This window comes from Chamaea fasciata, unplaced genomic scaffold, assembly GCF_029207755.1.
Source record: "Chamaea fasciata isolate MVZ Bird 193981 ecotype frontalis unplaced genomic scaffold, bChaFas1.0.hap1 SCAF_9, whole genome shotgun sequence".
NCBI lineage: Eukaryota > Metazoa > Chordata > Aves > Passeriformes > Sylviidae > Chamaea > Chamaea fasciata.
In genome coordinates this window covers 25,061,096-25,088,637 of record NW_027094094.1, presented here as the reverse complement: position 1 = coordinate 25,088,637, position 27,542 = coordinate 25,061,096, and the positions used below count along the sequence as shown (strand labels likewise).

At 43.9% G+C, this 27,542-nt stretch overlaps 2 protein-coding genes across 6 annotated transcripts in view; both read right to left on the bottom strand.

Annotated features, from left to right (window-relative positions):
• Positions 1–8,741, bottom strand: part of TSPAN14 (tetraspanin 14) — a 45,918-nt gene extending 37,177 nt beyond the window's left edge. For 2 of the 4 annotated variants that reach the window (XM_066191555.1, XM_066191556.1), the window contains exon 1: positions 8,083–8,281. The gene's annotated coding sequence lies outside the window, so the exon portion shown is untranslated. Of the gene's footprint in view, positions 1–8,082; positions 8,282–8,587 lie in introns of those variants that run through there. The other 2 variants (XM_066191554.1, XM_066191553.1) reach the window with 2 other exon arrangements.
• Positions 8,742–13,326: 4,585 nt separating this feature from the next.
• Positions 13,327–24,359, bottom strand: PRXL2A (peroxiredoxin like 2A). Of its 2 annotated transcripts, none has more exons than XM_066191549.1 (6): positions 24,343–24,359; positions 17,893–18,072; positions 17,433–17,524; positions 15,458–15,598; positions 14,540–14,704; positions 13,327–14,406 (listed from the first exon to the last, which is right to left on the bottom strand). In XM_066191549.1, exons 2-6 carry the CDS (start codon positions 18,068–18,070, stop codon positions 14,308–14,310), a joined length of 675 nt encoding a protein of 224 aa, XP_066047646.1. In that variant the 5' UTR covers positions 18,071–18,072; positions 24,343–24,359; the 3' UTR covers positions 13,327–14,307. The 2 variants fall into 2 exon arrangements, with proteins under 2 accessions (XP_066047646.1, XP_066047645.1); XM_066191548.1 differs by lacking the exon at positions 24,343–24,359 and adding an exon at positions 20,731–20,834.
• Between the last annotated feature and the right edge of the window lie 3,183 nt (positions 24,360–27,542).

Genomic DNA, 27,542 nt, shown 5'->3' with positions numbered 1-27,542 from the left:
TGACCACACCCTCAAAAGCACTATCAGATAAACCTCTGAAATGAAAGTTCAGTCGGATTACACCAAAGTGACAACACTAGATACTGTCACTACAGCTCAACAGATGCCCCATTAACATCTTTGAAAAGTTTAGAAAAATATTTCATGCCTATGAAAATTTTTATAATAAAGCTATTGACCAGTTTAATCTGAATAGGACCTTGCCTGTGCTGCAATTTATTCACTATACACAGCAAGCCACAAGTCATGCTTTCCTTTTACTTCACAGCAAGTTCAGGCATTGGGAAACACATAGAAGCCAGTCAGTAATTCTGAGCAGGAATTTATCCACCCCAGGGTGCAAAGCCTGTCAGAACGAGTAACCAGAATAATCTTAGCTGACCCAAACTGCCCAGTTGCTTTCTACTACCTCTCATGAGAGCAGATACACACCCCCTCTCTGTAACATCATCAGTTGCAGGGCAAAACTCAATCTTTATTTAAGAGAAGCACGTAATTTCTTTTTTTTTTTTTTTTTTTCCCTTCTAAAGAGAAGGTTTTGGAAGCCTTACAAAGCAAATATCTTATCTGAGGAACCAGAACTTCCAGTTTGGGAAATATTTTTACTTCTATTTAGTAATCCAACAGTAACAGAACCTATTTCATACACTTTGTCTGCTCCCTCCCATACCTCCACACAGACCAAAAGGTTTCAAGAACAGAATGGGCCCCTTGCTATACAACTTCATATCATTAAAAAAAAGACAGGAAACCATCAACTTTCTTTGCTGACAAATACACTCTTCAGAGAACATCCTACATTTTTATACATATTGTGACTTTTCTCCGCTTCCAGGAATGCCACTTGTTCAGTCTCCAGTTGTATTTCAGTCTAAAAGTCATTCATTTTCTCTTTTCATAAGGAAAAAAAAAAACCCCTTAGAGACTGATTATAGCAATATACAACAGAGAAGTGATGAACATATAATTTGCTTTGGGTTTTGTGGTTTGTTTTCTTAAAAATGTTCCTTGCTTTGGATATAATGAGCAGTCTGTTTACATCCACACCATATTTCTTGGCCTTCACACTGAATACCCCTATATATGAATTTATATATAGAAACATATACTACATATAATAAAATTCGATATTTAACAGTGTAAATCAGATCAAGGTATTTCTTAGTTAAAAAAAAAAATCCAGGGTTCAAATCTGATCACCAGTAATGAGCACGCTAAGATATGACTGCAATATCTGGATAATACTAGTTACATTCACCACTCGTTCTGTTTAAACAATGCTGACTCGACGTCACAGAAACAAGATGTGGAGTTCAGCCCCTAAACATCTTTTTTTTTTTCTCCCCTCCCACCCCAATTACCAGGGCCTATACTTTCAACACCAGAGGAACACTCATTCTAAATGAGGCACCAGGGAATGCTACTTTTTTGGGAAAGGCACGGAGGGTTTGGGGACAACACTCTCAAAATTTTCTTTTGCTGCCCTCCACCTCCAGCAAGAGCATTCATAACACAATCAGGACAGCCTCATTTCACATGCCAAGGACCACAATCACCAGCTTACAAACCACAAGAGAAAATGGCTCTTTCTGGCCACATAGACAGCTCAGCCGCCATGTAATCGGAATCTTTACCTCCCTTCCGGTAAAGAAACACACTCTTGAAACTTGCAAAACCCAACAAGAAGATAAACCTCCAAGGCAGCACTGGAAAATCTGAAAGATGTGACAAAACATACTTCTCCAATGTGTCACAATCCTAGCCACTGCCAGCTCTTCAGCAGAATAAATGCCTCAGCCCAAATACACTGGAACAAGTTAATGCTTCAGGAGTTACAGCAAGTAGGTTGGCAGAGCACCCTGCACATGCTACCACACCGCAGGGAAAAGATTAAAAAGACAAAACCCAATGCTGCTTCAGGACAAGCCCATGCTTGAACAGCTCCAGCCCTTCCCCCAAAAGCCAGTGCTCTGGCAGGTCGTGAGAAAGCCTTGACCGTCTCGCCCAAAGTCTCTGTATCCGCCCCTGGGGAAGGAGGAAAAACAGGCTTTCCACCTCTCAGGATGATGCCAAGAACAACACCGTGCCATGCAGAGATCAGGGCAACAAAGGCTGTGAAGGGACGCAGTCAGTGCTCCTTCCAGCACAGACCTCAGTCTCTGCAACAGCTAATTACAAACACGTCAGCTGAATTAGAAGGTGCAGAGCTTAGACACAAATACTTCCTAACCTGTGCCTTCAGTAAACCGAGAAACATACCTCCTGATGGAAAAAGTGTGACAAAACAGGAAACTGCCATCTGAATGGCTACACAAGCAGCACAGCTCAGCTAAAACAACACCACTGGGCTGAACTGCACCTTCCCCTCTCACTTGCCCCAGCTGGATAGGCTCTTTCAGTTGAACATTAGTTTTTTGTAGGAGCAGACCACTCCTGCAGAAGTGACACAAGTGCTGTGACCACTTTGTCAAAATATACTTTGCAAGCTCAGCACAGTGGACACTTAGCAAAGAAAGCCGCCTTGCTGTCTTCCAAGAGTCATCTCACCAATTGCTTTCCAAGAGTCATCTCACTATTTGCCTTCCATTAGTTTCAAGTCAGACAACTTTTCTGATGAGCCTTCCTGCTCCACAGGCTTGCCATGCAGCCAAACTGAAGTAACATAGTACTCAGGGCAGGGTGGAAAGCTTTGTTGTTTTTACCCTCTATTAGATACACCTACACCACTGCAGTCGTATTTCACCCCCATGAAGTCCTTCCCTGAGCACCATCTAATAACCAACTGTTGAGGGAAAAGCAATATGCATCAAAAGAATCAGCTCTATACCCTGGCAGTCAGAAGGCTGCTGACTCATAAAGACCAAAGTCCAACCTCTCAGATTCAAGTTACTTGATGCTATTCCCTTTGTTTTCTATTCCAGAAGTTTCTAGATGTCAGTGAACATATTTCAGCACCCATTTTATGCCCCAAAGCAAGAGTACAAAACTTGCCAAGCTGAACAAATGAGGTTTTTCAAAATATTAAAACTCACAGCATTCAGCTGCCTTCAAATACTCTGCTTCATCCTTTAGCAGAGTACAGGAACTCAAACACCTGACTTTATTACCTTCAAGTCCATCAATTATTTAGAGAAAGCCCCTTTCCAGAGAGACTTGAGAATCAATTACGAAGTCTTTGAGCAGGAAACAAAAACTGTTAAAAGAGGAAAAGAGATTTCTGGAAAGGGCTGTTGGGCCACATGAACGTATTTGGGGTTGTAGACTGACAGCCTGCCTGAAACAGAACGAGAATGCCAAAATAAAACAACCCCTAAAGCCAAAAGCTTATGTGCACACACAAGCTCATTAAGCACCTGAGACAACTGGTGCCGAAGAGTCCCAACTACACCAGGGGGTTTCAGGACAGGTCTTCCCATGAAAGTCCTTTATCAGTTTGGTATAAATGTCTGTTCTCTAGCCCAGGAGCATAAAGCAGAGAAAAGCTCTTTCCTAATACCAAGACAACATTCTACAAAGTTCAAGGGGAAGCAGAGCCCTCCGTTTTTTACTCCTTTGCCTTCCTCACTCAGGTTCAGATTAAGGATGAAGACAGGCCTAGGATGTTCAGCTTCTGCACAGCTTCTAAAGACAATGACACAAAGAGCTCTCAGAAGAAACACATGTAAGCATTCAGCCTAGATAAGAGCAGAAATTCTTCCACTCACATGTATCGTACATAAGCCTTGCTACAATGAAAAGGACAAAACACTGTTGCTTGACTCCCAAAGAGTTGAAGAAAGACAGGAAACACTGAAGCAAAACAAGTGCAGATCCTTCCCCCCTGCCAAATGGGCTGAGGCACACTTTGAACCAGAAAAGAAAATAAACTTATTTTTAAGCCCAGTTAAGAGCCCTGGGTTTGAATGTAGTTCCTTTTGTGACCAGCATCTTTTACTTTCATTTGTTAGAGGTTTTCTGCACAAGTGATAACAGAAATCACATGTGAATAATCAAGCAGAGTCCTCTCCGAGGGCTTCAATTCCAAGATTTATGTCAGATTAGACAAAAAGCTTAGCAAAAGCCTGGCCATTCAAGGCAGTGGTATCAATAGCAAACATCACAATCTCTTACACAACCAATTTTTAAGGATCACCACTTTTGCAGGGGATCCTCAACACCTGCACTTTGCATTATCCTCACCTTGTGACATTCCCAAAATATAATTTGCCCAATAATGATTTTTCAACTGACTGACCATCTGAAAACAGATTTTATCCATAATAAAGCAGTTTTACAAGACAAATGTGACATTCAGCTGTAGTTAAGTAGTTAAACTGTGCATTTAAAAATTAGTCATCAGAGCTTAGACATTTCAGCCCCTCTCCTTCTTTACAGATTGCTAAATCAAAATTCAGATTTCTGTGATGCCTTGGGAAGGCTGACCTGGAACAGAGACTGGACAGAGCTAGAGAATAAAGCAGATAATTATTAAAAGGCCTTTAAGGGTACACCTTGGGCAGCACAAGAGCCTGACCAGGGCTCCACCTAAGGTGGACTTAGAATGGTCACGAAATGGACAATTGGCCATGAGGTCTCACACTTCTATAAGTTCTGGTCCATTTGCATATTGGGGTTTAATTGTCCAATTACAGCTTCAGATTATGAAGTCCCATCCTTCTTGTCTCTCCCTTCAGCCCACCATTGTTTATGCTTTTGGGCCTGAAAACCTGTAACCATCATCCCTGGTCTTCAGCAGGAAAAAGATCTATTTTGTCTGCCTACTCTGTGAAGAGAGCTGACTAACACTTAATATGAGGCTCAGACCTACAGCCCTAGGCAGCACAGAATCTGAAAACCATGAAAGATAAAACTTAAGGCATCACCTGTATTCTTGGGAACATCCAAACTATTACTTTTTAAAACCCACACATATCTAACCTTGATAAGCTTTAGTCTGGCTATGTCTGACATGGTTCTTAACCTTTACGAGATACTTTTGTCTCAGCATGAGCCAAAGGATCAAGGAGAAGGATCCCGTTCCTGCCCAAACTGTGTCAGGGGCTGAAGGCAGCATCAGTAGCTCCACCCAAGCCACCAACAGCACAGCTTGGGAAGAGACAGAGACTTTAGGAGTGGGCAATACCAGAGAAGAAGACACACGACCATCCTTTGGATCTAGAATAAAACTTTAGCATCTAGAAATAACTTCTGCTTAATTCCTCTTTAGTAACAGTCTGCACCATTCACTGTTTGGGGGTCTAATTTACTTTATCTGAGCTACTTCAGCTTGAAGTAAAATGAGAGCCACAGCACGTTCACGGATTTTGTGAATTGCAGCCCTCTTAGCCTCTGAAACGCACCACAGGTGGCAAAGTATGAAAGTCTGTTCTACCAAAAAACAGGATGTTTTGGCACAGGAAGGCACAGTGCAAAGCAACATGGCACAGAGAGCTCACAAGGAAAGTGTGTCTGAAATCCACAGATTTTTCCATACCACACCCAGGCAAAACTTTTAGTAAAAGCAAAAAAATAAAGGGAGGATCTGTGGAATTGTTTTGACAATCGCACTCTGAACTCTACTTCCCCTCACATACATCCCAATGAGAATTCTGAACTAACACAGGGAGATCAAAACAAGAGTTTAAATTATTCATACTTATCAGTGCTCAAACTGTGCCACACCCAATCCACAATGAGAAACTTGATAGACTATGAGAATTAATTGTAGCAGTTTATCAGCAGAAAAATTCACCTTTTTTCCAAACACCCACTTACAGGTAATGGCACACTAGCAGTCACCTACTAAAACTTCATAAACTAAATAAAAACACCCTCTAAGAAAATCAGAGGCCAGCCTCAAAACAAAGCAATCCAATATTCCTCAGTGGCATACAATAAACTCATTCATCGTCCAGATATAACCAAATTCATAAGACACCCTGCCAAAGATTTTCTTGCTACACCCAAGAGCAAAAAAGTTATGCCTACAATACCAAGGAAAGCATCCCAATTAAACAGCATCTTAGGGCTCAGAGCAAGAGTTTTTCATGGTCTTTTCATTAAGTATTACAAGGCCTAACGCTAGTAAAGGCAGCCCAGAACACACCCCCTTGCAGTCCTGTTAGCTCTGTTACCTATGTGAAGGCTCTACACAAACATTGCTCCTGGCAAAACATCACACTTTTCCCTTCTTTTCTGCCACCCTCCCGCTCCCCACAAGGAGGCAGGAAGGATAGGAAAGAGGCTTTAAACAGGAAACAGTAAGATTAGTTTGTCTACAATGCACTAAACGTCAGGCAAAGCCTGTGGCCAGAAACAGGACTTAAATGAGTTTTCTTCTGATTTGAGGACAAGAGGTAGTGCTACAACACAAAGGAAGCTAACTGGATCTTACACTAAAGAAAAAGAAATTTACACTAAAAGAAAAAAATCACACAGAGCACACACCACTCAGAAAATCAGCTTCCCATGATTGGAACCTGGAACAAGATCACCAACACAAAACACCTGGAACAAAATCAACAAACACAAAACAAAATGCCAACTGTGTAACTTACTTGCACATTGTTTTTTTTTCAATATAAATGCATTTCCAAACTTTTGGAAAGCTATTTCTAAAAAATCCTGTTTCAATGGCATTACAGTTTTGAACAAGACAACCTTCTAAGGACAGGAAACAGCACTATATTCCATCCTCCAAGAACAGGTAAAAGGATATAGATCACACCCTAAAAGTACTTCCTTCCAGTGTCATTAACCAAAGGACAAAAAACACCATTCTACCAACACAAGTGTCCGGAATTTCTCAAGAAAAAAACAAACAAACACCAAAACACACAAACCAAATCAAAAGCTGCAAAGTAGTTTCTGCCACAGTTCATTCCTACATCACACCAATGACTAGACTTGAATTCCCACCTGATTCCCTCTCTGCACACAATTCTTCTGAAGCAGATACTTTTACCAAGCAGACAGTGCTAGCACCTCAGCCTTCACACCAAAGCATTTCAAGGTTCACACATTTATTGTGAGTATACAGTGTCTCAGTGCTGATGCCTTACTCCCTGCTGGACACAGCCAGAAAAGAGATGGATCATCTCACCAGAGAGCACTTAAGAACAAGACACACCCTGTGCTTCCATTCTCTAAGAACTGCTTCCCTTCCATTTTATCCAGACTTCTAGGTCACATTGTAACAAACAAAAACCCAACCAAGCTAAAAAGCAATGCTGGAAGAATTTTGTCCTGCCAGTTGTTCTAAAATATCCTTCACGCCTCCACCACCACCTCCTTGGAAGATCCACTAAAGAAAGGAAAAAGCACCCAAACAAGTAACTTCTTTTACAGCATGCGTTAGGTTTCTTTGTGGGGTTTTATTTCTTTCTTTTTTTATTCAGAACGTCTCAAAATGAAACCGCTAAGTCTACATAGAGCACAGAGGGTAAAGCAAGAGCCAAAACAGAACTGCCCACGGAGCATCACCTCTAGTACCCCGCGCTCCACGGCCGGGCCTGTTACAGCAGAAGGCTGAAAGGGGGTCAGAGAGGTCGTCCACTACCACAGCCTACAGGTAATTAAAGCTAAAGTATTCTAAAAATTAAGTTACGGGCCTCAATCCTTACACCCACTGCGCCCCCTGAACAGCCTGGGCTCAGGGCAGGGTCTGGCAGCAGCTGGGGCGACGGCGGGGAACGGAGCGGGCAAACTCCGGCTGCGGCACTCCGAAAGGCCTTTTTCTATTATTTCATTTTATTATTATTATTATTTTTCTCCCTCGTGGCACCTCAACGAGACGAGCTAGCGTGAACTCCCAGAGGAAGCCTCACCCGGCCTCTCGGGCTTCCTTTAATGGACAAGGACAATGGCAGGGGCTCACCATAGCCCCGCGCTGCCGCGAAACTTGGGCAGCGGAGGGCTAGCTGCTCCTCGCCCGGCTCCCCGGCCACCAGCCCCCAGGGGATGCTGCAGGGAGCAGACTGCCTCGGGGAGAGAGGGTGGAAATGCCGGCGCCTCCAAGACAGGGCGAGAAAGGGGCACTCGGGACGGCGCGACCCGCGGGGCAGACGGCGGGCGGACACCCGGCCGGGGCGGGCAGGGACTCACCGGGGCAGCAGCCTGCTCGCTAAGTTTCGCCGAGCTGGGCGGAGGGCGAGGCGGCGGTCGGCGTCGGCGGGGGTCCCTCCGCTGCCTCGGCTAGTCCATGGACACGGCGGCGCCGCCGGAGCCTCCTCCCCGCGTCTGCCGGGCCGGTGCGCCAAGCGTGCCGTTCTCCCGGGCCGCCCCGCCGCTCTCCCGCCGGGCCGAGGGAGCGCGGAAATGAATGTGCCGGCCACGCCCGCTCCGCACGCAGCCGTGCTCCGCACAAAGGGGGCGTGCTGGAAGCCCAGCTCGGCCTCCGGACCCCGCGGCCCCCGCCCGCTGTGGGCCCCCGCCCGCTGTGGGCCCCCGGCGGCCCCCGCCCCTGGCGGTGCCTCCCGCGCAGCCCTGGGGGCGCGGCCCCTCGCCGAGGCCCGCGGCTTTGTTATGTCGGACTGCTGCCGTGGCCGCGGAGCTGCGGCCCCCGCCCCGGCCCTGCGGAAGGGGCTCAGCCCTCAGCCGCGCCTCTTACCCCCGCAGGGCTTCGGAACATGAACCAGCATGCCGGGGACAGCACATGCTGAGCGGTAGTGAAGGCACGGTTGAGCCTCCCTGGAGAGCCGGAAGGCGAAGGAAAGACATAAAATAAAACGACCCCGAAGTGTATTTTGAATCTTCAGCCGTCTCAGGGCTTTTATACCCCCCGGGGGAGACGCTGAGAAGAGAGGAGGGAGGGGGAGGGAGGGCTGAGCAGTTTAAACCCGAGTAGTTAGCGAGTGATAGCTCCCAGCTGAGGCAGCCACCGCCTGGCAGGTGGGAAATGCTCCCCTGCCGTCTCGCTCGGCTCCCAACCTCCACCCTCTCCTTCTGTTCCCTTTCCACACCCTGTGAGCTCTCTTGACACAGGGATAATTTCTGTCACATTCATTCCCTTCCTCATATGTAGAGCAAAACTAATGTCTTCAGTGCCTCGCTGACTATGAAAATACATTTGTGTGCAGGAAGGGAGGGCCAAGAGAGGTAGCGCAGCACCACACACGTGTTCTTACGGGCTGCCTCATTGCCTACCCTTTCTTCACCTGCTCCAGCCCTCGGACATTGAGGAATTCCTTATCCCCCGTGGATCAGGAGCAAAGCCGCTCACAAAGACAGCAGCAATCGCACCGAAGTGAAAGGAACTGTTGAGCAATCGAATGGGCTTAGCACTTCTCTTGTGTGCTAATTCTCCACTCATCTGACAACCAAAAGCATGCTAGAATTAATAGTAAATGCACAGGTCCCCTCACCCACGCCCTTCTGATGTCTGACAAAGCAGATACACACCAGTGTGTCACCCCCTCGCCGGTCACATGATGAAAATTCCTTCTCATTTCCCACGTGCAGTTATTTAAATAAATGGGGGGGGGGGGGGGGGTGCTTTGGGGTTTTGTTTGTTATTGGTTTGTTTTTAAAGGGAGGGGGAGTATTTGCCAGCCTCCCCCAAGCTTGCTCAAGACTTCTGAGAAGCCAAAGCAAAACTAAACTGAGTGTTAAAGCTGACAGAAGATGCTAGAAGAACTACCTGAATTTTGAGCAAAATCTAGGAGGGGAAGGGGAGCTTGGAAAGGTCACTGGATTATCAGATGGTAAGAAGGACTAGAAGAGATCCTTTCTCCATCTCAGAGGTACTAAAGTAATCTCACAGAGCACTGAGTCACATCTTCAGAAAGTCCGGAGCCAAGGCAGAAAGCTCTAGTATGCTGATTCTGTAAGAGATAGAAAGATGGTGCAATAGTAACTGCTAAGATTCGCCGGGGAAAATGGGAAATTTCAGGGAAATTCAGCAGCTTTAGGATGTAAGGACTGTGGAATTAGGAAGGGCATTTGTCGATAAAATAAGGTTCTCTTGCAATTTACCATTTGTAAAATGGTTAGTGTTAGCAGTTCATAGCATAGTTGAATTGACAGTGTTCACTGTTAGCATGGGGCTGGTTCCAACAGACTCTCTGTGCCCCATTTGTTTGCCTTTGACATTATCTCTGCACAGTGCTTCACTGTGTTGCCAAGAAAATTGGAGTAAAAATCTCATCCATCACAGAAACCATTAACTAAGTGCTAGGGCAAATTTAAACACTTTTAAAGGACAGTCACTTCAGCAGGAAGAGGTATAATAATCCTTCAGGAATGAAAATAGGAAATCTGATTTTTTTAAGTGAACATGTGCAGGCTGATGTTTATGTATGGGTAGTCAATGCTGTTTTCCTCTAATTACTGCAAACAGTGAATGAAATCATCATGAGGAGTAGCTGGTGGAAAATGACCCGACCAGAGCTGTTCACCACTGTGTATGTTCAACATTATCACCAAATACCATTTTTCAGTGTAAAAAAAAGAGTCTATTTATGGAGGGAGGCATCCAGAAATCAGAGTTACAGTTGGAATTGTCACGTGATTTTGATAATTTTGAGTTTAAGAGAGAGGGGTGTACAAAGGAACAAAGCCCTCTCAGAAGCTACTGAGAGACCTTAAGCAACTTCAAATACAAAGAAATCAGTAGCTGGATCTAAAAGAGAAAGCAGAAGTATTTTAGGGAAAGCCTTTAGAATACATCCGAGATCGATTAGAAGAATAATAAATTAGGATGGAACTGGTCAGATACCCAATACAATTCGAGGGGATCAGGCTGAATCAGCGATTTAAGTTCGTCCTCAGTCCCACAGCGTTTCCTCACCCCCCCCTGCTGTTACCAGCGGCTGTCGCACCTCTCGGCTCCGGTCCCCTCCATCGGCCCGGGACAGTCCGTGCGACAAAGGCAGCCACGCACACCCCGGCAGGAGCGGGAACTGGTACCACAAAAGCGCAATAGGTTAAATTTTGTAAGTATTGCAGACAGTCTGTTAATAATTTATTCCCCCCACTTAGAAAGATCTGTATGCCACAGAGTGCGTCAGTCAATACAGTATATATCCTTCCTCCGAGTTTCTTGTTCTTAAAAGGAGAACGTCATACAAGTGAAAAGATCGCAGGAACAGATGTCTTTTTGCCAACAGCTTTCTTCCAGCCGAATCGGACCCCACAGCGGTCTGGTCCTGGAACCTGTCAAGGAGATCTTCTGCTGCAGAAGAGCCCTCGGGTTCATCGCTCACCTGCACTTCGGCTGGGTAGCAGTGACATCCAGCGGTGCGGGGAGAAACAGAAATTGGCTCACTTTTTTTTTTTTTTTTTTTTTTTTTTTTTTTTTTCTACAGTGCATCACAGGAAACGCATCGGAAAATAGCAGGGATTTCTTGGCATTCCTGCCTCGTTGAGGTTATCCACGAATGGCACCAAGGACAAGCAACTTGACAACCGTGGGAACAGATAACCCGCATGGGGAAACAAAAATGCAGAACCAAAAACACCCTCTGGGCCAGACCATCTTTCTAATGGCCCTGAAAGGTCACTGCAAATAGAAAACGCAACTGGTGATCCCTAAAGTTGAAGTAAAACACACTTTCCTATATTACACCTACATCGTGACTTCACAGCATTTTCATTCTTAAAACATTTTTATTAGCCCCAGTTATGTGCTGAGAAAAAAAAAAGATAAATGAGCTGACAAGGAAAAGTTGATTGAAGAGAAATTACTACAGCAGAGTTTTGTTTCTCAAGCCCTACCCTTATACTTCGTGCATTTTCCTACTGACCTGATCCATCTTCAACCTTAAACATGAAAAAGAATATCACACTGCATGGGTGCAAAATGCACTCTCAGAAAAACACACAAACTTTTAATTATTAGTTTCCAGTAACCAGCTGAGTGTTAAAGTATGATGTGATATTTGATGTGCTGAGAAGTGATTTAGATTTTGGGTGCATGCCGTGTTAAGAGAAAAAAATTCAAAACATTAAATGCATACAAGGAACTGGGCCAGCAGAGGTAGCTGTTAGCACAACAAAATCAATGACTATTATTTTTTTTTTCATTGAACATTCTAAATTCAGTCTGCAATATTGGAAATTCACTTAGATATAATTTGTTCCTCCTTTACTATTTTGCTCTAATTTTAGTTATTTGGGTTAGCCAATTTCCAATGGTAGTTGTCTCTTCCTAGCTCCTCTGTACCACCTATTTTCTATCCTTCCCATTTTTATTTTGTCAGTACGGGGTTCAGAAATGATTAGTCAACTCCAAATAATCCCAGGATTGGCTTGAAAAAATAATCAGATTTATCTATAACAATTTCTCAGAACAATTTCAAACGTCCTTTTTACCTTCTAGGGCTGCAAATTTTGACTTGATTTCTGCAAGACAGGGTTAGAAAACTCAGAAATGCAGGTGAGCTTATATAACTTTCAAATCAAGAAGTGCACCATTTACGAGAAATAATGCCATTTAGAGCAGGAAAAGACCTCGGTCTGATGTGGTTTCAGTATACGTCCCTCTGAGGAACCTGCCAGAGCAGAGAACTTTCAGTTTCCATGAGTATTTCAATAAAAAGACTTCATGGGTCTTTCTAAAAATGTTTTTACACTACAGGAATACTTCAGCATGTTGTAGCATTAGTGATTTATGTTTGACAGCCATTATACTTCCAATGAACGTTCCAAATGCTGGACAACATAGCTTCCTCCTCCTGTTTCCACTCTCTGTGGGTAGGCTGAGAGCAGGGCTGCAGCCCCACAGCATCCTTGCCATCATCTAAGGCTCCCTGCACTCTGACTGGGCAGCCAGCTCTGACAGAATGGGGGGAATTCAGTTGCCTGTACACAAAATTGTAAGGAGATACTTGCCAGATCTAGCAGATTCTACACACATTGCACTTTACCTTCAATTTCTTGGAATGCATCTGGCTTCCATCCCATTCTCCAAGGATTGTTTATGCCTTTCACATTTCGTGTTTATGTGAAATGCACAAACAGCCCTTGGGACAAGGCCTGAAATGCAGGTCTAAGATGAGTACCTCCTTTGCTGGTCTTTGTGCAAGATCTATTCTCTGCAAATGGCAAAGCTTTCTATTTCCAATGAGAAAGAAAATTCAGAACTCTACAGAAGCCACGATCCAGAATACTCCTGCTGTAAGATCTTTGTTATTCATGGCCTCTTGCAACTATAGGAAACCATAGCTCACCCCCATTGTTTTTAGCATGTCTTGTGTTTCCTGGCACTTGCACTCCCAAGTATCCATATGCAGACTGCAGATAAGTGGGCACTTACACAATGCTTTGGACTTTTTAGGGGCCCGGTGTCAGCCCACGATACCAATACTGCCTTTCAGTGGTAAAACACAGGAAAAGAATCCCTCAGGCACAATTCTTTATTTCATGTTTCTCTGCAGCTGTCCATGGCTCCAAGGAGAGCCTTTATAGAGGAATTCCATGTCACAGAGTCCATTTGCTGCTGTACTCTCCAAATCCTGTTCCTTCTTCTATCCCCCAAAACAGTCAAACACAAATTTCAGCTGATAGCAGCATACATGAGTCCAATTTCTATTTAGTTTCCAAATGAAACATATGAATCACTAAGAACCCTCACTGCTAGTGTTGTTTCTGGGAACTGTGAAGAACAGACTCTGAAGAGCATATAAATATTTTTTGTTAAAATCAGTTTTATCTGGGCATAAACACTAAGGAAAAAAGGTCAGAATTTCATCCATAAGGATGCAATTTTTTTTTTTTTTTTTTAAGAATCTTAAATACAAAAAGGAATCTGCCCTAGAGCCACAATCATCTTCCTTGCAGGGAATCACATGAAATTAGAAGATCTAGAGCCACTAGTGAACTAAAAAGAAATTGTGCAGACATAGTGGCGTGTCTTGAATGCAAAATCTCAGAGTCGGACTGACAGGGTGTGGTCTTTTAGAAACACGGATGAATTTACACGTTAATGAAAAAGCAAAAACCAAAGGCATTTCATTTACATAAAGTTTTATTATCTCTTTCCCTCAGCTGGTACTCCATTACTACAGCCTTAGCAGAGTTTTGTTTCCCTAGGTAGACAGGTTTTCAACCGACTGTCTCTGGCTGAAAACATCGAGGCGAGGTCGGATTTTTGACCCAGCCCTTCATTAATACAGTCAGATACAAAGGACCAGTCGAAATCCTGACCACCTGGAAGGCTGCAAAGGAACCAGAAACAATCCAAGAGGATTTTCATCATTTTCTATGTTCAAATAGAGATCCTTTCCTGTGCACTGATACCTAAATAGTTAAGCAATTACACCACACATTCAAGACATGGATACATTCTACACTTCAAGCTCTAATCAGAAACATGTGCAACTTGTTTTCCACTTATGAAGCTTGTGGTTTTATCTTCTCAGCAGCTTCAAGGACAGATGGAAGGCTGACTTTGTCTCCAAATTCTTTCTCACGATGCTCCAGTAAAACACCCTAATCAAAGACACAAGAGAGAAATTCAGACACATCTCCCTACAAGAAATCCACTGCCCAACTGAACAATTCCAAGAAACAAATTTCTGATCTTAAACGAGAGATAAAAGCCTCCTAGATGGGCTGCAAGTACCTGTGTCCCTGCCCCAATCACATATACACCTCCCAGCGTGAATCCTTCTCCTTCCAGATTTCCACTATATCCTCCTCTCCAAGCACGGAAGAAATTTTGCCAAACTCCCAAGCGGAAAAAGCCCGACAACATCATTTTTCGTCTGCGTGGACCATAAAAGCCTTTCTGCAGGGGAACAGAAAATATGTCAGCAAACAAAGGGAAAAGGAGTTTTCATTCATTTTAAGCTCATCCACAAGGATTTAAGCCCCACGTACACCTACATCGCTACTGCTGACAACAGTGGTGCTTTGTGATAAACATATTTTTGGTCAGTTGGTTGTTGGGATTTTTTTAAATTCAGCCTGATTCTTTCACACAGGCAGCAGGGAGACAGAAAATAAAAGGATCATCTAGTAGGTTTTGAATATTGCATGTTCTTTTTTCTTCAGAACCCAAATGATTTTTCACTGTGTCTCCTGATTTAGGGAGAAAGCAGGGCGGTGGTTCTGTAGGACATGAGACTGGCAATCCAGCATGTGCCAGTGTACTGAGACAAGCCATATCACTGCAATCTGGCCTGTACCTCATGAATTAATTATATATGTCACCTTCAAACCTTGATTCACACATCATAAACATCAGCAAGTCACACAGCCAGTGAAAGAAAGGAATAAATATTAACAGGTCATATTGTTTACCTCTTAAAGGGGAGGAATAATCCTGCAACAGCACATTATCAGTGCATAGCTACACTGCAGTTTGTAAGCTCAGCAGGATGTATAAATATAGAAAAACAAAGCCAATTAACTTCTTAAACTACAGTGCTACTAATCCTTTTTTCATTCAGACTATATTCTACTTATTTATACAAGCTCCTCAAAGAGGGTATTCATAAATTTGTTTTTGAACAAAAGGAGAACACCAACTTCACTATACCTTTTCATCCAGAAAGATTTCTCCTTTGAAATAATGCTGAAAATCCTCCACTTCAGTCCCTATCTTCTCTTTCACCACAGCATAGAGAGGGACACCCAACTTGGACAGCTGGGGTTTCAGAGAGGAGAGCTCAGAAGCCTCCTAAGCAAAGGAAAAAAACCCAAACATTTCAGTCAATAAATGGAGGCTGAAAAGCTTCACCTTGAATTTCAAGACCATCAGAAACACACAAATTCTAGCTTGAGGCACAAACCAGAAACAGGCCTGTAACATATAAGCTAGCTGTACTCCTAGGCAGCTCTTCATCAGACTTACTACAATTTTCTTTGTTAAGCATGGAGGAAGCAGATTCTTCTGAGCATTTACCGGATAAAACATACTTTTAACTTAAAGCTGTAGATATACCTTGCCTGTAATAGGGCTTCAATTATCTTTTAAAGTATTTGAGAATGGTAAAAATATAATGCCTGCACATCACTTTTTCAGAATTTTCAATCCTTTTTTCAAAGTTGACATCCATCATTATGAGCCCTTCTGCAAAGTATTTTAAGGGCTCTGTGCAGGAGCAGGCTATACAAATTTAAAGTAATGAACATATACTCTCCTTCCTAAATCCCCCAGTAAAAAAAAAAAAAATCAGGGAATTTCTTCATAGACTTTCAGTATCCCAGAAGCAAACCAGCTTTTTCTGGTGTGCTAGAGTGTAAGATATCAACACTCATCTGCTGGGATTTTTGTTCTCGTAAAGGAATCCTGGTTCCCACAGTTTGTACAAAGATCCCCGAGGTTTTGAACAGATCAGAGTGTGCACTGAAAATATGTTTCCTATCTCCCATGGAGAAAGGTTATTTTTACTGGACAGAATTCCCACCAAAAAACCCTCAACTCCACACTTTAAAAATGTGGACACCATTTACATGATCATTCTCAGTCACCTAACTGAAATACCTTCACTGAAAGGCTTGCAGGACATCTAGAATTCACTGAGTACCAAGGAGCAAACAGATAGGGATGAACAGACAGGAAAATATGAAACTTTCAGTAATACTACTACTACTGATAAAGAATCACTCTTGGATTCCTGACTGACTGTGTGTAAAAGTGACAGAGTCAGGCACATAAGTGCATTCTCCTCCTGCCTACACTACACCTGTTCAGAGAGCAAAGCACTTTAACCTTCCATGAATTCTACACATATTTAGGCAGTTACTACCGATGGGAGCAGATACCTTAATGAAGAGGTCACAATATTCATTACTCCATGTTATAGACTAGTGAGTAACAACATAATAACTATTTTTCCCTATAGCTATGAGAAACACTATGTCCAAGGTACAAGCTATGGCTGTTCCCAGACACTGGGAACATTCAAATTGTATTTTGGGAGCTCCACCCAAGGAGCATAATGTCAACTTAATGATCGAAATTTGTTTTCCAACCCAGCTTGTTATGGAACAGAAACTCCTTATCTTCAGAGTCTGTACCTTCCTGCCTCACATTTAGCACCCAGAACAGAGAGGTACTCCCCCCATGCACACCTCTTTTTTTGCAGATGAGCTTTATCTGATGGCTTTCTGCCAATGCAGTCTTGGGCTGCATTTGACCAGAAACTACCTGGCTCACAGAGACTTATTTTGGACTATATATATATAAATAGCTCATAAGACTTATTACCAACTGAATCTTGAGCAAATCTCCCTTTCTAATTACCATGGGCTAGGTCCCTGGCAGATGTAAAAATCACGTAACCATCACCTTCAGAAGGAAAAAGCTCAGGACCTGGACCATACAAACCAGCTGCAAAGGAAACTAAGTATGCTGGTAGCTGGTGACCGGTTTGAACCATGAAACAAAACCTTTCAGGTATTTTAGATGTATTGGATGACTGTCCTATTTATCCCCTCCCTTTATTTACAGATTATCTATGCAAGCAGATCTCAATTCTTCTTAATTAATCCCCAAGCCCAGCAAGTACCTCTCGGCACAAAAATCATCCAGGTCTTCGTACAGCCATGATCACTGCACCATTCTCCTTCCATAGTTCACCTGCTTTGAATGTCCTTTTTTCTGTTTGTACAGGAGAAACAACACCAACAATAATATCAGCCATTCTTGTTTATAACAATTAATACTTCATGGACCAACACAAAGCACTGCAGAGAATTCCACATTTAAATACAGTTCTAACAGAAAAAACACCTATATGTATAAGAGGAGATTACTGCATTACTGATTTTTAGACGTGTGTCTTGTTTCATCCTGAAATAACAGTTTTGGTCGCTTTTCCTTCACCACAAGTATTGGATATCAAGGACACTCAACTACATGTCATAACTAGGAAAGACTAAGAAAATTGCCTCCAACCCTGGCCTCAGAAAGGTTCTTATAGAAGTGCAATTCTTAAAGAACATGGTCTGAAATAGCCATAATCTTACCTGGTCCCAAAGTTTTTAGCTCTATCTCCTCTAAAAACTCCAATGTAGCCTTTTCTGGCTTGGACAAGAACAAGTCAGTGTTAGCAAGGACGATCCCTGTCACAGCTGCACCAATGGCTCCAAGGCCAACAGACCACATGCCCATGGTGAAGGCCCCCAAGTCAGGCAGGAAGGACATTTCTGGAAAGAGAAAGAAAGAACAGCTCTGACACTGGACATCAATGATGCCAGAGGAGGAGAAATTGGATTAAAAACAACTAAAAGCTCATGCAGGTATTTTTGGTTTAATGGAGATGATCTGTATATTTATTAATGTACTGAAATGAGTTGTAGAAGAGATTACATTCCAGTTCTGTGTCTGGCCCACATCAAAACTAGATATTAAAAAGATATTCTTATCCTTCCCTGCCACCACACAAAAACATTAACAATTAAGTGCTCAGATGCAATGATGAGAAAGATGATCAAAGTGTGTCTGTAATAAAGAGCCTCTAACAATATGACCTGTACATTAGCCAGTAACCTAAATTATTACAGTAAGACAGCAGGTTTTTTTTTAAAAAAAAATAAGCATTTGTAGATAAAATGTTTTACACACACTAATCTGTATTAAAGAGTGAACTTTAGAAATATACTATAGAAGACTTGGGAAAAAAATAAATCTTAACCTTCTGTATCTGGTTCATCATAGCTGGTAACCTTTCACATTCCTTAGAGTTCCCCACTGAGAACCAAAGCAGGCACAAAGCCAAACTTAGAGCTCATGCCTGCAGACAGAAAAATGTAGACTTGCAACCATTTTATTACCCAGTGATCCAACATTACAAATATGCCCGGGACAGCACCTTCTTCCTCTGTGCTAAGTCACTGCCACTCTTGCTAAGGCAGAAAGGACAGCAGGAACAAAGCCTAAACTCACACCCACCAGCTGGAACTGAGAGCACTGCAATGGGAATCATTACATACAAATATTCCAGCGTTAAAGTACGAACCCTGCTTGTGGTTACTGGTGGCTCAAGTTAGGAGGCAATTCTGTTTAACCACCTTCCATCCAGAACCCCCCACAGCCCAATCCTGACCCTTGCAACTGTTTCACAAGCCTGGAAAGGGCTTCCAGTGAGGCAGTATCAGTTCACGAGGATGCTGGAAATCACAACAGCCCTGCCTCATGGACAAAGTTCAAGATCCAGCTCTGACTAATAACTGGTACAAGAGTCACTGGAGTTTTGGCAGCATAAGAAGTCACTGTACACTTACATCACAAGGGCTGTATATTTGCACTAACATAACTGTAGCATTACAATATTATGGAGAATCAATTGTTTTTTCCACAAAAACCCTATTTCCTGATAGAATATTTTGATAAATATTGCTGTCTGTATATACTTTTGTATGGGTTAGGTTCCCACCTCAACAAATGTAAGAAAATATTACTCTTTTGAACTCTGATTGGCAATAAACCAGACATCTACATCACCTTTAGCCCCACAGCTAGCTGTTGCCAGAATTCAGAAACGATTAGGAGTAGCGCCTCACTCTTGTGCCCAGAATTTTCTGTGAGAAAGCCCCTTTCTATCCTTAAACCCAGCTGCAGAATACTACTGATAAATGCAACATTAGGAAACAACAACGACAAAAGATCACATTGTTCTTTTTAACAGCATACTTGGTTTCAAGGGAGGCAGTATCATGGTATCTAAAAACATAAGTAATCCATGATCCTGAGCAAGAAACAAGGCCAGTTTACACAAACATTATGCAGATAAGAGAACAGATCCTACTCTATTTCACCACTTATTTCTAACCAAGGCAAAACTTCCTTGACTTTATCTGCTTTCTTTACATACTTCTTTCAAACATGAAGTCACGTTGCAATGGCACTTTTTTATATCTGTCTCTGACACCTATCGGAGACCATCCTGATCCCAGCCTTTGGAATGATGCAAATGTAACTCCAATTGTATGTAATGCAGCAATATCCTTGTGTTAAGACTTAAAATCTCTGTGGCATACCCAAAAGGCTAAAGCCCTGCTCCCTTCCCAGAGTTTGATTACCCAACTATTTGGATTTCAATCCCATCAGGTCAAGAAGTTGTTGGGTTTTTTTTAACTTATAGTTATGGGCAGTGGAGAGGGACCCAAGTCTTAATCCCTTGTGCACATCATTTGCATACAAAAATGTTACAAAATTTGTGGCAAGTGATTAATGACTAGTTCTCACATAGTTTTTCATTTTTATTAGCATAAAAGTCTAAAAGTCAGCTTCCAGTCAGTAGTTATTGATCCAGGAGGTCATTAAGTGTAGTCAACGCACCCCTTCAGTTTAGTTGGACTCTTTGGTCTCCACACAGTGACAAAAAACGAAACCTTATTCAAATAAGGGAGGTTTTTGCTGTTTATATAAATAGGAAAAAGCAAAACGCAGCTCTGCAGAGTGGTACATAAATTCCTCCCCTGCTAAGCAAACACCATAATGAGCCACTTTGAAAAATACGCATGGGAAGCAGCAGGCAGGATTATTAAAACATTTGCTAATGAGACAGGCTGAGCCCTGTCATTGAACCCCAAGTGGCGAGACTGACTGGAAAACAGCCGAGCATTTGCAACTAGCAGCTTCATTTCTGGTTTCCTTGCCGTTTATTCAGGAAACCTGAAGCTCAAAAGGACATCACAACCCTCCCCCCCACACACACCTTAAAACACAAACACCACTGCCTCGTGATCAAGTTTTTAAGCACCGAGCTTAAAGAAGCCACGAGAAAGCATCCCATGAGCCATAACCCATGCGAGGAGACAGGAGGGCATCCCGCAAGCCTTTCGCAGGGCTGCAGCACTCACCCGAAGCCATGCGGGCTGCGGAGCGCCGGCCAGCGCGGCTCCCCGGCGGCGGGACGGGAGCCCGAGTGCGCGGCGAGGGCAGGGCGGGGAGGAGGCGGGGAGGAGCCGGAGCCTCCGCCGGAGCCTCCGCCGGCTCGGACACGGCTCTGCCGAGCCTGCCCCCGTCACAGCCGGCACGGCTGGCCAATCCACGGAGAGACACATTGAAAGCTATCCTAAGCATTCAACCTTCGGGGTTTTTCTTTTTTTAAACTGAACGCACGGTTAGCCTTTCCACGGCGCGGGTAGGGACAGGGAACAGGAATTACAGAAAGCTTTTCTGAAGCTGGGAACACGGCACAAAACTTTTAGATCTGCATGCTAAGCCACGCTCTTCTGTAGAACTGGGCATTTTTACAAGTAACGTTTTCCCTGTGTTTCAGCCTGTTCTAGATTCTAGACCCCTTCACACATGCACATCCTGTGCCAAAACAATACAAATAACCCTGGAAAAAATTAAAAAGTCATCACAGTGCAGAATATTAGGAAAAAAATTGATTAGCATAGAGACTGTACTGGAGAATTAAACTAGTGTTTCTGTGGTCAGTTACCTGCTTTAGCGGTAACTTCCTTTTGTTAAAAAGCATCCTTTTCTCTGGGACTATCAGATCTTCAGTCCCTCAACTCTGCTAAAATTTCCAGAAAAGAATGAAAACTCCTCTTTAAACAGTACAGGCCAAAGAAAAAAGGAAAAACATCTTTTTCTGTGTATGTTTTCGTGGTGACCACAAGAGATCTACAAAATAACAGTGAGTTACATTTTATGGCCTGTTAGTACTCACTTAACCAGAATTTAAACAAGCCTAATATTAATCCTGTTTTAAGTGCCAGTGGATGGTCTTCATTTTTGTCAAGACCAGTTAAAACTGTTTCCTAGATGTCTCATTCCCCTCCCACCCACAACCAAAGAAAAAACTGTCATTCAGAGGACAGCTATCCTTAAACATTTATTTTAACAGTGTAAACAGGACCCATTGCAGCTGTGTTCAAAAAAGAAACAACAACAAAAAAAAAATAGAAGAAAGTCGCTGTTTTCAAGATGCCAGTAAGACTCAGCGTAGCCAACAGATTTACTTACATACTTTTCCTAAAAAGAAAACTGTCTTGCAAGTTGGACTGCACTAGCAAATACTTTCTAGCCTGAAGTGGCTTTGACCATTGCTTGCTCTTCCTTTCTCTCCCACTCTAGCTTCTCCAAGACATTCCATATCAAGCCTAAAAATGTTACAGAGCTTTGTCAGAACTTGCGTATCCCAAACAAGTCGAGCTGATTTTTTATGAGACACTCCCCCCCTCAAATGAGTCATGATTACAAATACCTTTGTAAGCTAACTCCTATAAAAAAATTTACAATTCACAATAACCTGGTAACATGCTCATCAAGATTTCATGAGTGTTTAAATACCATTAAGGATTACAAAATACAGCATCCTGACAGACCATCAAACTTAGCCCTGCCTGAAGCAGGGATCTGACTGGAGAAACCTAGGAGGACTTTTCCAGCTTAAATTGGTCTGTAAACACCAAAATCAATGCACAGAGAAGCCTCAGCATTTCTTGTGGCATAAATGTAATTTTCACAACACAAGGGATTATTTTCCATTCTTTTCACCATTGTAAAGACCTATCAAACCACACATTGTGTCTTAAAAACAATCAGCTTTTTAGGTTTCTTCCCAATCCATGTATGGTTCACTGCTGAATTCCGTGCTCTTGGCTGTAGCTGTGGAAAAAGCTGCTGTGTCAAGCAAACAAATCATAGTCCTTCCTTTGAAAGAAAGTTAGTTGTGACCCCCGTTCTCAGACTGTTTTAAAGAAACCCAACATCTCAACAAGCCTTTTCTTTTGAGCAAGGGAGAGCAAAGAGCTCTGGCACACCACGCTGGAAATCTTCCTGCTCTCTTGGTATATTGAGAGGGAACAGGCAGCTAGACACTGTGTATGGAAAAATTCAGATCTCTGATCAGTCAGTGAAAGGATACCACAGAGATGTGAAGACATTTCATGGAGCACAGAACTGCAAAAAGTACCTATCTGAAGATAATTTAGGATGGACTCACTGCTTGGTCTGCTTGTGATCCAGCGCAGGAAAGGTGCACCCTGTGTTAGCCTGCAGAGGTGGCAGAGGAAATGGACCCACTGATAATACAAGTCAGCATTTACTGAAAGCACAGCAGGTGCTAGGCAGCAAGTGATCCCTCCTGTTCCCACCCAGCAGATCCAAGAATCTTCAATCTGCAAGTCCTGCAGATTCAAGCTTATGTTAAGATTTTCCCACCTTTCGGGGTTCTTAGGCCTTGCTTACATTTTAAGTTTCTCATTTCTCACACTATACAACGCATAACAGCAAAATTGTTATGAGAAGCAAAGATGCAAGAAAATGGACACGTTTCAACTCCACCCCATAGGGCGGAGGGGTTCTACGCATAAACGAGGCTGTAACACGTGGCCATACACCCACCCAGTACAGAATAATTTCTCCACAACTTTGTTTCCCCTTTCATTGCCTGCTATCAACCAGGACTGATGGGACCAGTGCCCCTACGGTTATAAAAGGCTGGGAGAGCTCCTAGCTGGTCCTTCGAGCAGCTCAAAGATGGATTTCTTGAGCTGAGCGATTGCACCCAGTACATCACGAATGAAATGAGAAACGAAGCACGGAGTCTCTTCGTCCTTCACGGATCCTGCTGCGCCTACTTACACTCGGGATAAGTTTGCCTAGCAAGCAGGGGTCTGTCAAAACGTTAAACCACGAGGGCAGGCATAAGCAGGATTTCAAACCTCGGCAGCTCGGGATAGGCAGCAGAGTTCCGATGGCGAGAGCCGCGGGGGTCCCCGGCCGCCCCTCGGTGCTCAGCAGCCGGCGACCGCCGCCGCCTTCCCCCCGCCGGCTCTCTGCGGCTGCCACCCGGGAACAGCGGGCAGGGACACAGCAGCCCCGCGGGAGGACAGCCCATGGCGGGGACAGCGCGGCCCGGGCGGCACAACGCAGTGCCATGGCCCTGCCACCCCCGGACACGGCTCTGCGGCCCCGCTCTCACTGCGCCGCTGGCCCGCCTGCCCGCCCGCCCCCGGCGCGCCGCACGCACGCGCGGCCCCGCACTCGCACCGCTGCCCCGCATTCGCACCGCTGCCCCTCGGCCCCGCACTCGCACCGGTGCCCCGCATTCGCACCGCTGCCCCTCGGCCCCGCACTCGCACCGCTGCCCCGCATTCGCACCGCTGCCCCTCGGCCCCGCATTCGCACCCGTGCCCCGCATTCGCACCGCTGCCCCTCGGCCCCGCACTCGCACCGGTGCCCCGCATTCGCACCGCTGCCCCTCGGCCCCGCACTCGCACCGGTGCCCCGCATTCGCACCGCTGCCCCTCGGCCCCGCACTCGCACCCGTGCCCCGCATTCGCACCGCTACCCCTCGGCCCCGCATTCGCACCCGTGCCCCGCATTCGCACCGCTGCCCCTCGGCCCCGCACTCGCACTCACACCGGTGCCCCGCATTCGCACCCGTGCCCCTCGGCCCCCCACTCACACCGGTGCCCCGCACTCGCCCCGCTGCCCCTCGGCCCCGCACTCACACCGGTGCCCCGCACTCACGCCGCCGCCGCTCCCGGCCCGCCGCCGCCGGCACCGCCCCCGGCGCCCTCCGCGCACGCCCCGCCGCCGGCCGCGCTCGGTGCCCTCCGGCCGGGCGGCTCTGCGCCGGTGCGGCCAGCGGGATTAGCCCCGCCGTTAGCGGCTGGAGCAGGTGAGAGCCTTCTGCTCCCTCTCGGAACCCATTGTCTCCTCTCGGGAGCCACTGTAGCTTCTAAGCTAAGAAATATATTATGGGATACAGTGCTTAAATATGCAAGGCAGAAAAAGCACCCAACCCATAAGGACCTGAGTCCAAGAATGTAGTGAGCTTATCATTCAACTGATCTGATTAATGGGGTACTTAAAAAGTTTGCATATATATTGCATTCAAGAATATACTTGCTCAGATAAGCCAGCCAATAACATGTCACAACATCGTTTAACAAACATGCTCTTCAGATGCTTGTGGTCATTAGGCACCACTCCAACCACAAATTTAGAGGACTCGTCTTCATTACTTTGGGACTGTTTCCTGAGGTCTCCTGTTAACATAAGCCTTTTGATGGTACTGGTGTGTCTGTGTTCCACCAACCACTGGTTTGCACCACGTTCCCAACTCAACGTGACAAAATGGCCTTTTCTTATCACTCTGCTCCCACAGCAGAGCAGAGCAGCAGCCGTGTGCTGCCAGGAAGCCACATGGAACAGCAAGTTCTGCAAGACAGAGCCTATCATACCATATTGCACTGCACATGTCAGGATGGCATGGGTTCAGGCAGCTGCAAGAAAAAGATTTTGAGTCTTTTTGCCCCAAATTGTGGTAGTTATGCTTTTATCTACACACATTCTTTTAGAAATCAAATGGATTATAAAAAGCATTAAAGTCTTAGCAGCAATAAAAAAATAACTTAACCAAACCTCATGGCAGAAGCAGCACTACTAGACTGCCCGAAAGAGATGGCAAATTTAGAAGGATTCAGAATTTATGGCTGGCTTTTTTCCTGGGAAATACATGAAGTATTATCTCTGCTTTTTCTCCTTAATCAGTGTGAGTCAGTTCTCTGTCAACACCAACATAATATGCTGAAGTGGCTTCGTCATTTTTTTAAAATTCAATCAGCATTAGAATATACATATCTGCCATGCTGACACAGCAATCTTTAGAAAAAAAACATTATGAGAAAAAAAAGGCAAATTTTGTCAGCCATCACTGTATAATTAAAACCCTAATTTCTGCAGGCTGTCAAGATTCCTTTCTTCTGAATTTTACCATGGTTGTGGACCAAGCTGACAACTCTTGGCAATGGTAGAATGGCAGCTCCATTATTTTTGTTTCCATGGTAAGCACACAAAATGAACTTTTTTCTTAATGATACTTCTGCACATTACACTTGTAACAACCTGGCAGCTAGCCTATCACAATGCCAAAGCAGCCAATATTGCTGAGGAAAAAAACCCCCACCTACCACAAAATGAAAATATCTACTTATTCTTTGCCCTGGGCAGGAGTCCATCACAAGGCACCAGGTGAGATTAACAAGCAGTTCATCTCAGAAGTGACTCTGATTTCATTTGTCCCTATTGTAAAAATGTTGCAAAAATGCAGCAAAATCTGAGCCCACACATTTGGATTCCATCCAGGAATACCGTCTTACTTTACAAAGCAGCAAAATCCTTTGAATGCATGCACACACCTAATAGACACAGAATTCAAAGAAATACGATGTCATGAAAATAATGGAATCTAACCTTCCTTACCCACACCTCCAGAAAAACTTGCTTTCTTTGAAAAGCTACTGTGCTGCATTAAGTGGAGTTGCAGCAACAATTACTGTGTCTTTATTAGAATACCTTTGCCTTCATTGCTTCAGAAAAGTAGTGAATTTTTGGCAGGAAAATGGGAATTTGACTCCTTTGGTTTACTGGTTTTCCCCTCTTGATAAAATCATATTAAGATTGATCTATTATAGTTGAGTTTTTCCATGGACCAATTCATATGTTCTTAAAAAACACATTCAGCACTTCTCTTCCTGCCTTCACAATTCAGTTTTACAGCAGTGAATGAGGAGAATGAGTCTGTAAACTGCTTGTACATCAGTTAATTAAATTTCCCTGGCATGCCTAAGTAAGTCAGAATGCACTGTATCAGTAGCTATGCTAAAACATCATCTAGTATTACAAAACTTTCAATTCATTTACAGAATGACAAAGCTGTGTGTTATTTCAGGAGTTTTTTCTTTTTCTTGTTGGATCATGCTTCTATAGATCAGCCTTAGACCAAGGGCATTGTTAGACAAATGGATTATATAAAAGAAACTTTTTTTTCTGTAAGGAAACAGGATATCTCTAAGGCAACAAGGCAGTGGTGGAATCTAGGCCCTAGATCTGTAAAAGGACTTCCACACTAATTAAGACTTTTGATACCAAGCCAATAAGATTAGATATAGATATTAAAAAAAAAAAAAAAACCAACAAAAACAAAACAGCTTGAACTATTCACCTATGTGCTACTAAAAGCCAAGCCACAAAGATGCAGAAGCCTCTTGTTTGGAGGCTGTACAGTGACATGTACCCGTGTAGGGATGTTCTCAACCTCATCCTGATCCTCAGGAGATAAACACACCAGTCAGCCTAGACACAGAATCTCAGATTTATCTTAACTAAGATCAGGGTGCAGCAGTCACAGAAAAAAAAAAAACCAAAAAAAACCCCAAAAAACCCCAACAAAACAAAACAAAACAAAACAAAACAAACAACCCCAAAAACCCCAATCAGGTCTTTTGAAATTAGTTCATTCACATAAGCAGTTCACAGTGGGACACCAAGAAGAGATTGGTGCAATACCCTCCATCTGGACAAGAACAGGAAGAAAGAATTAGTAAGTCTTTTCAGCATATACAGATTCTTACAGCAAATGTCTTTTGCAATAGCCTAATAAACACTGAATCACAGAAAAGCCTACCATTTACAAGCCAAAAGATAACCAAGGCACTTGGAAAGTGCAGATGAGGTCATTAGTCCTCCCACTGTCCTTCAGTCTTTAAATGTCCCTGTGTCAGGGAAGTGTAATTACTAAGTGTAGACAAAATAGAATACGTGGTCTATACTTTGTCTCCTGTTTACTGCAGTGCTACAAATAAAGTTACTCTGATTTTTTTAGTATTCTCATATTAAGTAGGACACTGAAGACCAGTAAAAAAAA